The following is a 15,749-nucleotide window of genomic DNA, read 5'->3' on the forward strand; positions in this document are numbered from 1 at the left end:
TGTTCCAATTTAAAAGGAAAACAGTTATAAATGGGAATAAAATAACTATGTCATTTGCAAACTTTAAATGAGGCAGGAACATTTCAATATTTAATGACTAGATATCCATATTTGTGTATCACTCAGTGTTTGTGTGTATTACTTTCTGTGTGCATTTGTGTATGTACAGATATAACTTCCTTACTTATGTCAACTAATAGGATAACCATACCAAGTAAATAGCAAATTATTTGAATTTCTCTTTGTACTTGAGCTTTGCTAATAGCTGACTAATAAAAACACTGAATGGCTACACATATGACCTATAAGAAAAGACTTTTATTCATGAAAACAGCATTAAAGTTACTCCATACCAACTCCAGAAATTTACCACAATGATTTAGTTTACATAAAACAATGATGGAAATATACATTGCAATTGCTTAGTAGGGAAAACAATGCTTAATGTGATTCTTAAACATTTTCATAATTATTATCCATTGCATAACATGGCTTCCTTAGATGTTTATCAACAGCATCTGACATGATCTACTATTTGTGAGTTGCCAACTGAGAGAAATAATATTGTTCAGGTACTCTAAAAGACCGTTTTGTTTCTCTATAGCCAATTTAAAAGTAAAGGTAGGTATTTATTCACTATATACTCCCATTAGCTCTCTAAGGACTTCATTAATGAATTTTTCAAGCAATTTGTCTTTTCTATTTTAATATTAGAATGGCTAGAATTTGTGTTTATGTGCAGGCAATGTCTACAAAAGTAAACTATAGTGAAAGATTGACTTGTTATCTCTTGGTTCTGGGTTCTATTGTCAGTTTAACTTGTAATTGCCAAGCAATGTGGAGTTCAAATCTTTTATATTCCCAGTCTCATATTTTCTCGACCCAAAGTATTTAATTGCCTCAAAGCTTCAATGCATTTCCCCTGTGTAGATATAAGAACAACAAACTAAAAAAGTTTTTAAAAAATTATAGATCATAGTATTTAATAGAAGATATAGTAGAACCACTTTCTTTAATTTTTCCTTTTCCAATGCTATCCTCTTAATCACTGGAAACTAAATAGAATAAAAAATACAAGAAAATTAAATTAAAATTTACACTGTAGGCAGTTTTTATAGAAAAAGTCATTTAGGTTCATTTAACCTCCCATTTGGTTTTAATTTAACAAAAGACAGATCCCCTAGAAATCTGTAATTGAGAGATAACAATTGTCACTTAAACTTATAACTATTCCTATTAAGGGACACCACCAATAGTTTCATTCAGTTAATCTGACCTGTAACTAATTGAATGAACACTGAACATGAGTATGACCCTTGATTTGATGCCACTTGTCTGCATAATGGAATGGCTGGGAACAACTACCTTGTGCTTACTATCTATATTGTGCCAACTTTCAGCACAGTTTATATATAGTTGTAAAGTCACATAAATCTTAATTTATACTTCTGTGTACTCTACTTCAATTAGTTTAGGGACACATGATTTAAAACCTCCTTATGGCAAATGAAGCCTTTTGATATTTCTTTTTCTGCTCTGAATATAACTATAATACAATTGGTTCATTTTTTTTTTCAACCGCAGAATATGCATCAAGTGATTGACGGATATTTTTGGTTACTTTAAAAGAAACTCAGTTAAAAATAGTCATTTACCACATTAAGTGTGTAAGAAACTTGAAATTAGTCAAGCTTGCCGTGGAATGTAGATATTCTGAAGTTTCTGTAGAAGTATTCGAGTTGATAGTTCCCAACTGAAAACTAATATTTGCCTATTTGAATTTGTTAGATTCTAAATGGTGAGAATGCAAAATGATCAAAGTATGTTGATTTGTACACTGACAACTGTTCTCTGAGGGACTGCCAGTACAAAACAAAGGAATACAGATTGCAACTATGTTTGTAAAGAAAACATCTTTCAATTGAGTGTGAACAGTATTATAAATTTATATATATATCTATATATCTATATCTATATATCTATATATAGATATAGATATATATATCCCTCAAATTTGAGTGATATAATCAGCAGTTTGGTTACTGTTTTAATTATTTTTTCTGAAAAACAATGAAAAGATAAATATACTTAACAAACAGTGGCTTCAAAAATAACATTGTACCAAATAATTTTATTAATGGTTCCAGAAAAATGGCATTTAATAAATTCTAATATCTTGGTGTAATTTAAAGCAAACAAAGTTCATTAGAATGGTTCTTTGCTGTGATTTACATTAGATTTTATAGCATTACTTTTTTATTAATTAATCTAAAATAAAAATAATCAAAGCAGGCTAAAAACAATATAATACATATTCTCTACTTTATTTCAAAATAGTACCTATAAATACATTCTTAATATATTTTCTCCCTAACTCTTTGGATGCAAGGACGACAAAAAATTGAAAGAGAAAAAAAATAAAGATGAAAAAAAATCTCGCTGTGCTCATTTCATATACTATCCATGGAAGTCATGCAAATGATATTGTAGATTAAAGTTATCGCCATACATTTCTAGATTGACTTTGATATTTCTGAAATAACTGTGACATTACTCATGAGGCCATGCCCTTTAATATTTATGCATCCTTATGGTGTACAAAACTAAATGTTTATGAAAATCACAAATAATAATGGTTTTTAATAACTTTATAATTAATATATTTGTTAATACTGTTATTCAGAATGGAAAACTAAGTATAGGATATAAATTGCCTTATATATTTAATCACTGTACTTTAATAGCTGCTTTCTCATAAAATTACACAAAGATTTACTTTAAAAGAATTGAATCATTTTTATTGATTTCATAAAAAAATAATTTAAAACTTGATTTATATTACACGGACACAATATATTATCTTACCCCTTCACTGATTTCATAAGATCTAGTTTTCTCTGCAACTGTTCTAACACAGTCCATACACAAGAATACTATGCCAAGAAGACCATGATGTGTCATAGCACATTAAAGATGACCAATTCTTGGCTTTTCAAAATTTCAATCAAAGTCTACTAAAAAAATGTTTTACCATGTACATATCATACTTCAAGGGGTTAAACTAACATCAAGATTATAGCTGAAGCCAACAAAATGCAGATACAGTATTTAAACTGCTCTTGTACTCAACTCAGAATTTATACCTAACTACAGCATCATGAAAGATACAAGAAGTAATGAGAGACTGGTGCAAAATAGCATACACTGTATAATGTAGGCACAATGACTTTAGTTAAGGAAAGTATGTTAGCCTTAACTAAGAATTTGTTACTTCCATTTACAATTAGAACCTCCATATAAGCACATACAGTTAAATTATGTTTTTTCTTAAAAATTTTTGAGCATTTATAGCTTCCAGCAGTAGAGTGTGAGATAGACAATATACTACAGCAAGCTTTGAGATGGTAGCAGGTACTCTTGCCGCTGACAATTCTGCAGAAATCTTGAAACATCTTCCAACCATCACTACACTGAATAAAAGGACATCATCCCAATGACCTATTAGCCCCAGCTTATGCATGGAGCTTTCTAGTTCCTCCTATAAGTGTTCATTTAAGATTTCTGAATCCACACTTTATTGACGGGATAAACAAAAACACTTTGTTGGAAGCCTTTGCATCTTTATCCTGTCAGTATGCATTAGGAGCCCTTAAATCCATGGATGCACGCATGCATGGTAATGGCATATTAAATGTCCTTATGAAACTGCAGATGAAAATTAGCATTTGAACACACTTCTTTTCTTTCAAGATCAGAAAGCAATTATTTGTTTGGATGTGTTTATATTCATATAAAGTTTTCACAGACATTGTCATGAAACTGAAAATTACACATTAAAGTTTTAAGAGCACCAGCACATACATAGGGAGATTTTATTTGCTATCTAAAAAAATTTCCTAATTATCTATATATGCATATATAACCAAACACACATGCATGCACACACATACACACACACACACACACACACACACACACACACACACACATACATAGTCCTGTAATAATGTCAAATTTTATTTAAAATTTTGAAACAAACGCATAAAGTCTTGAAATTAGCATTTAACAAAGGGATTGCTGTTACAATATCCTTTTGGAAACTGCATCAAAATATCTGCCACTTGAAATTCATGAAGAATGTCTGTTTGCTTTCTTGGTTACCTTACTGAATAATACAATAATTCATCACACCACAACACATACACACACACACACACACACACACACACACACACACACACACACAAAGCTGGCAAAGAAGGCAATGAGTTTCTGAATATTGATTTACTAATCAGAGATCCTAAACATCTTCAGATATCAACCCATGAGCAAATACTTCATTCATTTGACCAATTTTGATCTAGAACTTAAGAGCACACACAAACACAGGGGCAATTCCGTTGTAGTTGTAGAACATGAATTCATCTGAGACCAGTGCAAGCATTTTACACTATGGCTTTGATAGCCAAGATTACCATGATGTTTATAGTTCTACTAGATTATCTGATAGTAGTCAGAATGATGAAAGAACAGGATACTGATGCATACAATATACTATTAATCTTAGTCATTATTTTGTTGAATATTGTAATTAAAACTATTTGAATTAAGCTCATAGAATCTTGGAAAGCAAGACAATTGATGGCAAATAACAACTGCCCCAGACACAATACTATAAAACTAAGGAGCCTATTTTAAAATGCACAGTTGGTAACAAATCTGAAGATAATACACTAAATTCACAAGAATAGCACGGATTTTTTTTTTTATTTTTTGGAATTTTTGTATTTTTTTCTGTTTTTAAATTATACTTGATCACAGAGTCCCAAATATTTCTGTACACATTAGCTTCAGTTTCACTTTAGTATTTTTTTATCTCAATTTATACTTACTGATAAATTTGCTGTGATCAGGAAAATAAGTCAGGCATATTAAATACATATTAAGGAGTACATGTTTTCCTATTTAGTATACAAAGTACTTCATAAATATGAATTATGTTACAAAAATAGCTTTGGGTGCGCTCACATGGTAAGCACTTTGCTAATTTGGGACAACCGTTAAGGATTGTGGGTATTTGACATAACTGAGAACAAACTCTAGTTTAATTTGAGCCACGTTTAATTCTGATAAACATCATATTTTTCTCTAAATCACCACAAATGCTATGTAACTCACATTGATTGTTTTTTCTCCTTTTGGTTTTTATGTATAGACAGGTAATACTTAAAGTGTTCAAATTTATTTTATAGTTATGTAATGCATGGTATATTTTAAACAAGTATTTGCATGATTTAACATTGTAAATCCAGCAGTTTCAAGATGCAGGCCATAAATTTTACCAATTTACAAATACTACCAAATGTTCTCTCTTTGCATGCTTATTTGTTTTTTACACTTTTAAGGTAACCTTTACAAAGAGTTGTTACAATGCCACAAATCAAAAGGGTTATTCCAGTTTCACCAACTTAATCTACGTGCAAGATGAAGGACCCAGCTGAGGTACAAACACTGGTACCAGTTTTCTTGAGTTTGCTTTACAAAGCACAAAGAGACGGAGGTTTTGTATCAGAGTACAAAACTGATTTGCCTCTTGAGGTTAAATTCAGTGTATTATGTTTATAAAGCATCCCTTCGGCAATAGAGTTTGCAGTATCCCCACAGGTCTCCACAGTATAGGTTTTATGTAGTAAAATCTATTAAGGAAATTCTCTTCTACTTGACACATCTTTATAGCTACAGTTAATGAGATACCCTTGGAAACACCTGCCTCTATGCCTAATGATAATATAGTATTTGGAAGTTAGAAGTCAACAAAAGGCACTTTCATCATTAAATAATGACCTCTTAATGAAGTTAGATTACATGACCTATATCTTGTTCAAAGCTGTTTGCTCCTCAAGGACCTGTAGGTAGTCAGGAGAACTCTGAAGTTTTGCCTTCAGTTCAAAATACTCACTCTTCCTTTGTTCCACAACAATTTTACTGTGGTTACCACCTATCAGTGACTTCTTGTTTTTTTTATCTTGTTGTTTTTCTGGATAGCGGATTTCAAAGCCACTGACACCAATGCTGTTATACTCCTTTTTGCTTTCAAGAAAATTCTGAATAAACACGTTGGAATCTCTGCTAGGGAATAGTTCATCTAGCTCATCAATTGTGCTCAATCTCTTCCTGGTATCTACATGCAGTAAATCTTTGTCTTTGTCGGCAGCATTTCTCATCATGACCTTCTGTCCCGGAGGATCTGAAAACATGAACCCGGTTTCAGATTCTTTCAGGCCACAGGTGTGACTCTTGCTCATCTGTTCTATGGTTTGTGGAATGAATGCTTCTGTGCTCAGTCCATCTTTTTTATTGGTTTTGTGGTCATGCTTCCTTAGTTGCAGCTGCATGGAGCCACACTCAGGGTTCCCCAAACCTTCGTGCTTCACTGTGGGTTTCTTGTTGCGTCTCAGCACAAAAACAAGAAGGCAAAATGCAACAAAGACAGTTAAAATGAGGACCACCAAGATACTTAAGATTAAAATAGACAGAGGCACTGGGCCCCCAGGAGGGCTTCGAATGGGACCCAACGGAGTGGTGAACGCAATTGCAGGTGCAGGGCTTGTGAATGGCGCAGATGGCTTGTTTAGGAGTTTAGGACATAAGATTTCATTTTTGAGGGACTTCAGTTCTATGTTGGCAAACTGAACAGGAGTCTCACATTTCAGTTCTTTCACAACAATTCCATCATTTAACTTCTCCAGCCACAGCTTTAACGCTACCAAGTCACAAGTGCAGTCCCAAGGGTTTCCCTCCAAATCAATTTGTGTAAGAGACTGCAACTGATCGAGGACTCCACTGACAGGTAGGTACATGAATTTGTTGTTCCTCAGGTTCAGTCTAGCAAGAGGTGCTCCAGAAAAAATGTAAACTGGAAGGCTCTTTAAGAGATTATTGTTCAAGTACAGAAGCTGCAAATTGGGCATGGAGTCAAAGGTGCCTGCTAAGATTTCCTTAATCAAATTGTATTCCAAATACAGATACTGCAGGTTATGAAGGCCTGAAAATATTTCAGGGTCCAGCCTTTCGATCTGATTTCCATTGAGATAAAGCCTTCGTAGATTGGTCAGATTGCGGAACACTTCTCCTTTGATCACCGTAATCTGATTGCTGCCTAAATGGAGCAAATCCAGTCCTTCAAACTCAGTGAAGTCTGAAATGTCCACATCTTTGATGTTATTGCCATTGACATGCAACTTCTTGGCATTTAAAGGTTTTGGTATCAGTTCAGACATGGATTGTATATTTTTCTCTTGGCAATTCACACTCAGCCCCAAATCAGAAGGATGTGTTTTGCAAAAGCAGGGTGCTGGGCAAGGTGTAAGAGGAGGCACTCTCGTTTGGTATGACACAATTTGACTGAGATTTCGGTTGGAGAGGGCTTTGCCTGCCACTATTCCAGAGATTTTGGAAGGATTTGTTGTTTTGGGTGGTTTGGTCACTAATCTGTGCAAGGTTGTTTGAGTAGTGTGACCATTGGGAGTGGTGTAGCCATTTTCCAGTTGAGATGGAGGCAGAATGCGAACATCAAAATCACTTCCTGTGCCCATGGGGCATAATTCTTGTTTGTTGGTTTCCTTTAAAAGCCTCCCATATAAGTCACTGGGAGTTTCACAGATAGCTTCTCCTATGTAAATGTTATATGGCATATTCTCCAACCAAGCCTTTAGAGGCAACAAATCACAGCTACAGTTCCAAGGGTTATCTTCCAGCTGCAATTCAACAACCCGGCCAATGTGTTCCAGAACTCCAATATAGGGGAGTTTCTGGATTCTGTTTCCTCGTATATCCAGATGGGTTAAAGATGCGAATCGAAAAATATTATCAGGAAGGAATGAAATCAGATTGTCATTAAGAATGAGAACTTTCAGTTTGTGGAGCTTATTGAAGGCTCCTCGTTCAATATACTTGATTAAATTGTAGTCAGCCTGGAGATACTCCAAGTTCTCTATGCCAAGGAAAGTGTCAGCTCGGAGAATCTTTAATTCATTGTTGTTCAAGTGCAACTGCTTTAATGCACTGAGCCCGAGAAAGGCTCCTCCCTCAATGTTCTGCAGCTTATTATTTCCCAGATGCAGAGACACTGCATGTGAAAAGTTTACGAATGTATTTGGATAGAGGATATTTAAAAAATTGTTTTGGAAATTGAGGTGATAAAAATTAGACCAAGGTGGTTTCAGCTGGTTTGGTCTGTAGACTGAAACCTTCTCACAATTGACATAGAGCACATTCTCTACTGACACGCAGGAGCACACATTGCAAATTTCCACTGATATGTCGGAATCTGCATTTGTTGAAGAAATCAGGGCTGACACAATCAGAAAGAGCCAAAGAAACATCTTCTTGCAATCAGCAAACAACTCTATGCTTCTGAATAAAGAGAAATAATCTAAAAAATAAAAAGAAAACAGTTTTTCAATGATTATTCCTTGAAAAAAATATTTGTGCTTAAATCATCTCATTGTGAATACATGGCTACAATCTCTAGCACAGTACTTTTTAAGGCAGCCAGATCTGTACTCCACTGAACAATAATAACCACAAAAATGTCACATACTTTATATCTGTAATTTGTACAAAATGTACATGTGTAGAATATATAACAAATGGTAAGAAAGGAGATTTAAAATCATACTGACATCTTAATAAATTAAATTTTTAACTTGAACCACCAAACTTTGCCCTTAACACTAGCCCCAAGCTTGCTATTTGTAACTTAATGAACATACTAGAACAACACTTATTTCAAGTCCTCTACACCAAAACCATACCACAATTGGTGAAAATCTATTCTCCAGGCTTCTGCTAGATACAGAGGCTGGGTCGAGACCATAATTGAACTCAAATTTCAGTGGAGGATGGCAGTGGGAGGGCTGGGTTCCTTTAAAGAAGACAGTTAAAAGAGCTACATTGAATATGCCCTGGAAAGAAATTTGCCTGTGCTTTGGCACTTAGGTAAGCACGTTGCCATGAATCACTTCGCTCCTGTAATCTGCTTTCAAAAGCATAGGTGACCCTATGGTGCTCTAGAAAACTGTCAGATTAATAAACAGCACCTACTTTGCTGTCAGTCACTTCACAAATGGGGTTAAAAAGCTTTTGTCTTTGGGTCCCTGGAAGCAGAAAAGGGACCTGCTTATTCTTGCACTGCTCAGCTGATTTTCAGGCAGTATTTCCACCCACCAGAAATGGCTTTTCTGCCTGTCTGTCCCTCTCCTGTTCTTCATTTGTCAGTTTGAACCCAATCCCCACTGACCCCTTGGTTTAAATGCATATCACCTTCACTTTGGCCACAGCCTGTCAGTGCTAAGGAAGAGGAGTCCACATGCCACAGTCGTTGAGCAGTTTTATCTGCAGAAGCAGATATATTCAATTCTAAATATTTCAGTTTTACATAAAACCTTTAGTTCCCAAACACCATCCCTAAAAGATAATGCCATGCCCCTGCCTGTAAACAAATGAAGAATTACTTCTTGGAAGAGTTTAATGGCTCAAAAATTAACCCTTTGAAGCCAAACACTTAAAAACCTGCGCACACGCGCACACACACACACACACACACACACACACACACACACACACACACACACGAGGGAAAGAGAAAGGGAGAGAGGGAGAGAGAGAGAGCGACAGAGAGAGACACACAGAGACACAGAGAGACAGAGTCAGAGAGAGAGAGACAGAGAGAAAGAGAGTTTGGAACACAAACAGTATGCATTTTACTGATGCAATTTTAGGCTTGTGAATCTTTCCAGTAGTGAATGTGAGGAAGCTGGCTGCAATTTTCATATGGTCACCACCAAATATCAATTAAATAAATAAAACACTCAGGAAAACAATAAGAAAATATGTGTCATACAGAAACTCTTTTTTTTTTTCTTTTCTTTTTTTCCTCACAAGGAATCAGCTAGTGGTAAAACCAAATGTGTCTCAAGGTAGACAATCCATTAGCCAAGACCTAGAAAGGTTTACATTTAAAGTATCTTGGTTCAGAATACAGCCAGCAACCCTGAGATGCTATCTGGCTGCCATATAGGTGGACATTTCCCCTATTCACTGTTATGGCTTGAGTGTCGTTGCAAAAAGAAGTCATATTTTTTAAGCATGACATCACCCAAAACAACTTCAATTGTAAAATCAAAATTTTACTTGGTCTTTTTCGCCTTGTGTTGATGTAGCTTTCAACAGCTATTTTGGTTCAGTTGAGTCATTTCTTGTTCCTAACCACCCCCACCCAAAAACAAAGAAACCAAAATGCAACCAAACTAAAAACAAACAAAACACAAAAAGTAAAACAAAACAAAACAAAATTCGAATAACCAGAATTCAGAAACAAGAAGTAGAAGCATAACAGATGTGAAAATACATAAAGAGCTGCCCTCTTATTAGTAATTTCTACTTTAAGTAGCAAAAAGGGTGGGGGAGGCGCATGGAAGAGCTAGGAAGTTCCCAAATGCTGTTCCAGTGAAACAGAGGAAGCCAAAAGCAGCTGGAGCAAACAAGCAAGGCAGAGGAAGAGTCAGCCCACCAAGGAGAGGCAAACAAGCACTGAAAGGGCAACAGAAATTGAGAGTTGGAGAACTGTGAAAAAATGAGGTTAGAAAAAAAGAAGCCAGGAAGAGTAACTGTAAGAAAAAAAGATACCACTAACATATTCTAAAAATTGTGACAAACAGCAAAAATACAAACCGAGAAAGAAAACCTTACGAAGTATGGGTTGGGTACCCTAAACCACCTCTCAGGCTTCCATGAGGGTCGAATTTGCCTTTCTGTGTTTCCATCTCTTGGTGGTGCCTAGCAAGACATTCAGTTCCAAAGGCTGTCCAGGACTGCACAAACCTTGCCCTACCATAAATCCAGCATCCACCAGAGTGCCGCTCCTAGCGCTCCATGCCCAAACGGAGAAAGCTAGCCTGCCAAAGGGGTCCACAAGTCGATGAGGCATCATAGTAGAAGATATGGGAAACCTTAGCTGCCCCCTCCCTGACGACCGAGGTGGGGGTGGGGTGGTAGAGAGACCAGCCGTTGTCGCCGCCTGAGCGCTGCTACCTCTAGCTGGAGGCGACGCGGTTGGAGGGGCCGCTGGCGCGTACCGCAATGTTTTGCCGCATCCCGGTGCCCAGAGCCGGCACGCAGCCCCCTCCTGGATACCCGGCCGGAGCAGCAGCCTCCCGGGCTGGGAGGCGGGGGCGGGGGCGGGGTACTGTGCACGATGTCGCGGGGGCCTTCAGTCCCGCTGCGCACACAATTCTCAGCGCGCTCCCGTCCCAAAAGGGATAGCTGCTGGAGTTTTCTTTGGCCTCTCTAGATCCGAACGTGCAGTGGATGAGCAAGAGGAAGAGATGACTAGTTCAGGCCAGGGTATAACATCGGGGCATCAAAGACCCATTTGCCACAGTCAGAGTGAACCCCATAGTTCTGTTGCCTCGATCTGTGGCCCGGTCATTGCCCCCCACCCCCACCTGCCCAGGCCAGCTATAGGATCTTGTTCACCCAGGCAGAAATCAGCTCAACATTTAGGAACCTTGAAAAGTGTTGCTGCTAGCGTTCGCCCGGCTTTGCTGGGCTCTCAGTTACCCACAGGCTCTTCCACCCATATTGCCTGTCTTGCTGAGTGCCAGCAGTCTCTGAGCAGTCCGTCGGCCACCGCCTGAATCCCCACATTCAAGTCCCCACACAGTGCCTGAGAGTAGGGCACAGAGCACAAAGCCCAGATCAGCACAGCAACCCCAGCGCACGGTGCCACAGACCGGGACACTTTCTTTCCCTGCTGCCCAGGCTGCCCCAGGGGCAGGGATGTTAAGGACACCCGGATTCTTTCGGTCCTCGAGGACAAGAGATCGCGCCGTGGGCAGGCAAGTGGGAGGTGTGTGTGTGTGTGTGTGTGTGTGTGTGTGTGTGTGTGTGTGTGTGTGTGTGTGTGTTTTGCGGGTTGGGGGTTAACTAACATGTCCACTTCGTCTACTCAACGGGCCCCAAACCAACACGACTCCAACTAAAAATAATAAGCTACCTGCTTCCCTCCAGGCGCGCGCACATGCACTGTGCCAAGCCCAGCCGGAAAGAGGCTGCGCGCCTTCCCTTGCAGCTCGCGCAGACCAGGCTTGAAATTCACCCACCTCTGGAGCCCCAAGACCTGTACAGGATCCACCGCGTTCCGACTCACTCCTCAGTTTCCGCGACGGTCTCTATGTTATCTGAGATCCTGCTTCTTGGCGCTGGCTCGCCGGTCAAACCCACCGAACAGCCTTTAGCAGGCAAGCAAGCGGGCAGCGGCGCGCGCGCGCACCCGGCCAGACACCGCGCGCGCACCCAGACCCTCGCACACGGGCTGCACCTTTACATACACGCACCGAATCCCCGCCCCCGCCCCCGCCCCCTGGATCACACACAGCCCTCCCTCTGGACACCAAACCGCTTCTATGCCCGCTCATTCCTGAGCCCCTTGACCCTCCAGCAGACACCCACACTTGAGTCCTTTTCTACCCACACACTGGAAAGGAAAGACAAAACGCTTTCCTTCTGGCATCCACCTCCTCTTTTGCCTAAAACATCCCTTAGGGAGGAGCGACCCTGATGCTTTGGCATTGAAACCCTAGTTCCCTAACGCGGTTGCACTAACCTACATCACCCTACCACATATGCATTCTCGAGTCCTTTCTCTTCCTCCAGCACCATAACAAGGAAAGGAACGCGAGCATGCACGCGCTTGCGAACACACACACACACACACACACACACACACACACACACACACACACACACACACACACACACAGTGTTCCTCTGAGAGAACAAGCAAGAACCCAGGGGTATGGAAAAGAAATTTTGGAAAGCCCGGGCCAAGGAGATGGGGGTGGGGGCTGGGGTAGGAGACATAGGGTCTTCAAGTCTACGTGGTGGAATTGAATAATTCCAGAGTAGAGGAGTGAGTGAAGAACAATGACATTGAAATGCGCCAGTCGTACTTGGCTTTTATATCATGGGTAGGGTACCTTTGGCTAATTGTCACCAGGCAGAACAGGGGGCTTTGGGAATACTTCAGTAGCAGCGATTCTGGATAGAGCCTTCTTGGGACCAATTTCATGGATCCAGTGGTATTCGCACTCCCCCTACCTGTCTGCATGTGAGGGGCCTGAAGCTTTAAGGCAAAAGTGTGAAGCTTTAGCCCAAAGTGAGCTTATTTAGCAGGGTTATCAGGATATGACTTAATTCTGTGTATTTTAGAACTCCACAGGCCTTCAGCTAAAAAGTGTTAAGCAGGAATTAAGGAGCTGAAGGTAGGAACAGGGGCTTAAGGGTAGAGGAAAGAGAGCTGTGGGACAGGGAGTGATACTGCGCTTGAAACTAAAAGGGGAGGGGGTAAAAACAGAAAAAAAGAAAACAGGAAAAAAAAAAACGCTTTGGCTACTGAGCATGCCCAGTTTCGAGCTCAAACCCTATAACAGAGGCGTTGTGTGCATTCCACTTCTCCGGGCTTTGGAGGTGACCAGGAAGGGACTTTGGTTGGGGATGGCAGGAGGTGGGGAGGGATGGTGGACCTGAGTCTTTAGGGAGGGGGTGGAGTATAGATGGTTTAGGCTGCACAGAGGGGACTATTAAGAGTGAAGAAGCAGGGATACACTAGGGAGATAGAAGAGGGAAAATGATTAAGAGTCACTTCTTTAGCACTCATTTGTCTATAGTAAGAGACTTTAGCATCTGACTGTCAAAATCTGAAGGCTGCAGATCTCACCCCTAGATAATCTAAATCCCTTGTACCCAAAGATTAATGTTTGCACAAGAAAGTAGGAATGTCCTGAGGAAGAGCTAAAGTTCAAACCAGTTTCATGCAGATTGATAATTTAGTTAAGAAAGCCAAGGGACTTAGGGGAGCGGGCAGATATAAGTTAGTTCTGCTGTTTACACACCTTTCCAATGCTTGATTTCTAAACAAGAAACTTGGATTTTGCTTCCTTCCCTGAATTAATATTTTGTAGGTGCTTAGCTAAGAATAAACAAGTCCCTCTTTACTTTCTATCTATGGGGAAAATGGCTTTAGGTAAATAGGTCGAAGTTATAAAAGAGAAGCTTTCCCCTAGAATTACTAACAATCTATTCTTTGCCATAATTCCAGAAGGACTTTCGACCCATTTCTTTGAGATCTGTGCTCTGCTCAGTTCACTTATTCAAATCTCAGTGGCTCCAGCCACAACCTAGCATAACTAGTATCCAGAAATGCTTTTGACTAAAAATTATAAATTCTTTAAGCTGAAACTAGCAACAGCTTTGAAATCAGAGTTATGTTATATACCTGAATTCTTACAGTTAGACATTTGCAGTAATTGGTTGATGTTTAAGGCCCCAAATCTTGACAAACAAACAAACAAACAAATGGTGAACAAAGGTTTCATAATACTATTTTTCAATAGTATCCCACATTTTATATTATCTATATAGCTATCTATTTGTGTTTTCTTTTTCATTTTTGTTGTTTCATGAAGTTGCCTTCAGTTTATATTCATGCAAGTGAAAATGTTAGTTGAATATATCATGTTTAACAGAGATGCATGTGTAATATTCACATATTTAAATATGTGTATGTATGTGTATGTAGATTTATTTCTTCATGAAACCTTCATAAAGAACTCTTCCTCTATCCACACTCTCCATTGCTTTGATTTTTTTTTATCCTTTTCTTTTGAAAATAACCTAGAGGCGGAAATTGAGTGGGCAGCAATGGTAAAATCTGTCATATTCATTGTGAAACCCACTATGAAATAGTGTTGCTTAAAGAAATACTAAAGGATCAGTCCACAGAAACGTGTACTGGCGCGTCTTCTCTCACTGACATGAAATCTGTTTCCTCCATAGGTAACAGCTGCAATATGTTGAAAAATTTCCCCACTGTTATACACTTGAACAGAACAGATCCTGCTAATTAAGAGATCAAATTTGCATTACATATCATAGTGCAATTTAGAACTGGTAATGGCCAACAAAACAAGTTGGCATTTTATTTGAAATGCAAAGAATTCAGAAAACTACAATGTATTTTTATCAGGGTAGGTGAATTATTTGTCTTTGCTATAAATGTTAAAAAGATTCAATATAATGAACAAATTTTGTCTGAAAATATGCAAGTTTCATGTACTGAGGTACCTCAAAAGGCCAGAGTTGGACAGTAAATATCAGATTATTTAAATGTCCAAATTTATTCAACTTTTGAAACTGGTCTGAGGTTTAGGTATTTAACTGCAGGAACAATGAAGAGAGAACTATGGAGAGAGAAGTCAGAAAGCAAAACCATCTAGAACACTGATAAATTGCAATTAATATTATTATTAAGGCTGTATTGGTGATTGCTATTCAGCTCACTAAAATGAATACTTTAAAAATAACATTAAACACAACCATAAAATAGAAGTAACAGCTCCATGCTTTATGTTTCCTTTTCTTGAGAAGTAATTTAAAATTGATACTTGGAGTCCTGTTGTAACTGGAGTATTCCTGTGTCTACCCAGCTCCTGTAGCTGCTCAGGCCCAAGTAAACACACAGAGACTTATATTACTTATAAACTATATGGCTGTGGCTCAGGCTTCTTGCTATCTAGTTCTCATATCTTAAATTAATCCATTTCTATAAATCTATACCTTGGCATGTGGCTCGTGGCTTACTGGTATCTTACATGTTGCTTGTCATGGTGGCAGCTGGCAGCGTCTCC

The 15,749-nt window shown here is 38.7% G+C and overlaps 1 protein-coding gene across 5 annotated transcripts; it reads right to left on the bottom strand.

The window, feature by feature from the left end:
- Positions 1-298: 298 nt before the first annotated feature.
- On the bottom strand, positions 299-12,387 carry Slitrk4 (SLIT and NTRK like family member 4). Of its 5 annotated transcripts, none has more exons than XM_052740175.1 (2): positions 12,165-12,387; positions 299-8,434 (listed from the first exon to the last, which is right to left on the bottom strand). In XM_052740175.1, the coding sequence occupies exon 2, from the start codon at positions 8,382-8,384 to the stop codon at positions 5,871-5,873; it is 2,514 nt and encodes an 837-aa protein (XP_052596135.1). In that variant the 5' UTR covers positions 8,385-8,434; positions 12,165-12,387; the 3' UTR covers positions 299-5,870. The 5 variants fall into 5 exon arrangements, with proteins under 5 accessions (XP_052596135.1, XP_052596172.1, XP_052596162.1 ...); XM_052740212.1 differs by lacking the exon at positions 12,165-12,387 and adding an exon at positions 11,139-11,223; XM_052740202.1 differs by lacking the exon at positions 12,165-12,387 and adding an exon at positions 11,095-11,114.
- Positions 12,388-15,749: the final 3,362 nt, after the last annotated feature.

This window comes from Peromyscus californicus, unplaced genomic scaffold (assembly GCF_007827085.1).
Source record: "Peromyscus californicus insignis strain IS unplaced genomic scaffold, ASM782708v3 Scaffold_10__1_contigs__length_136768540, whole genome shotgun sequence".
Lineage (NCBI taxonomy): Eukaryota > Metazoa > Chordata > Mammalia > Rodentia > Cricetidae > Peromyscus > Peromyscus californicus.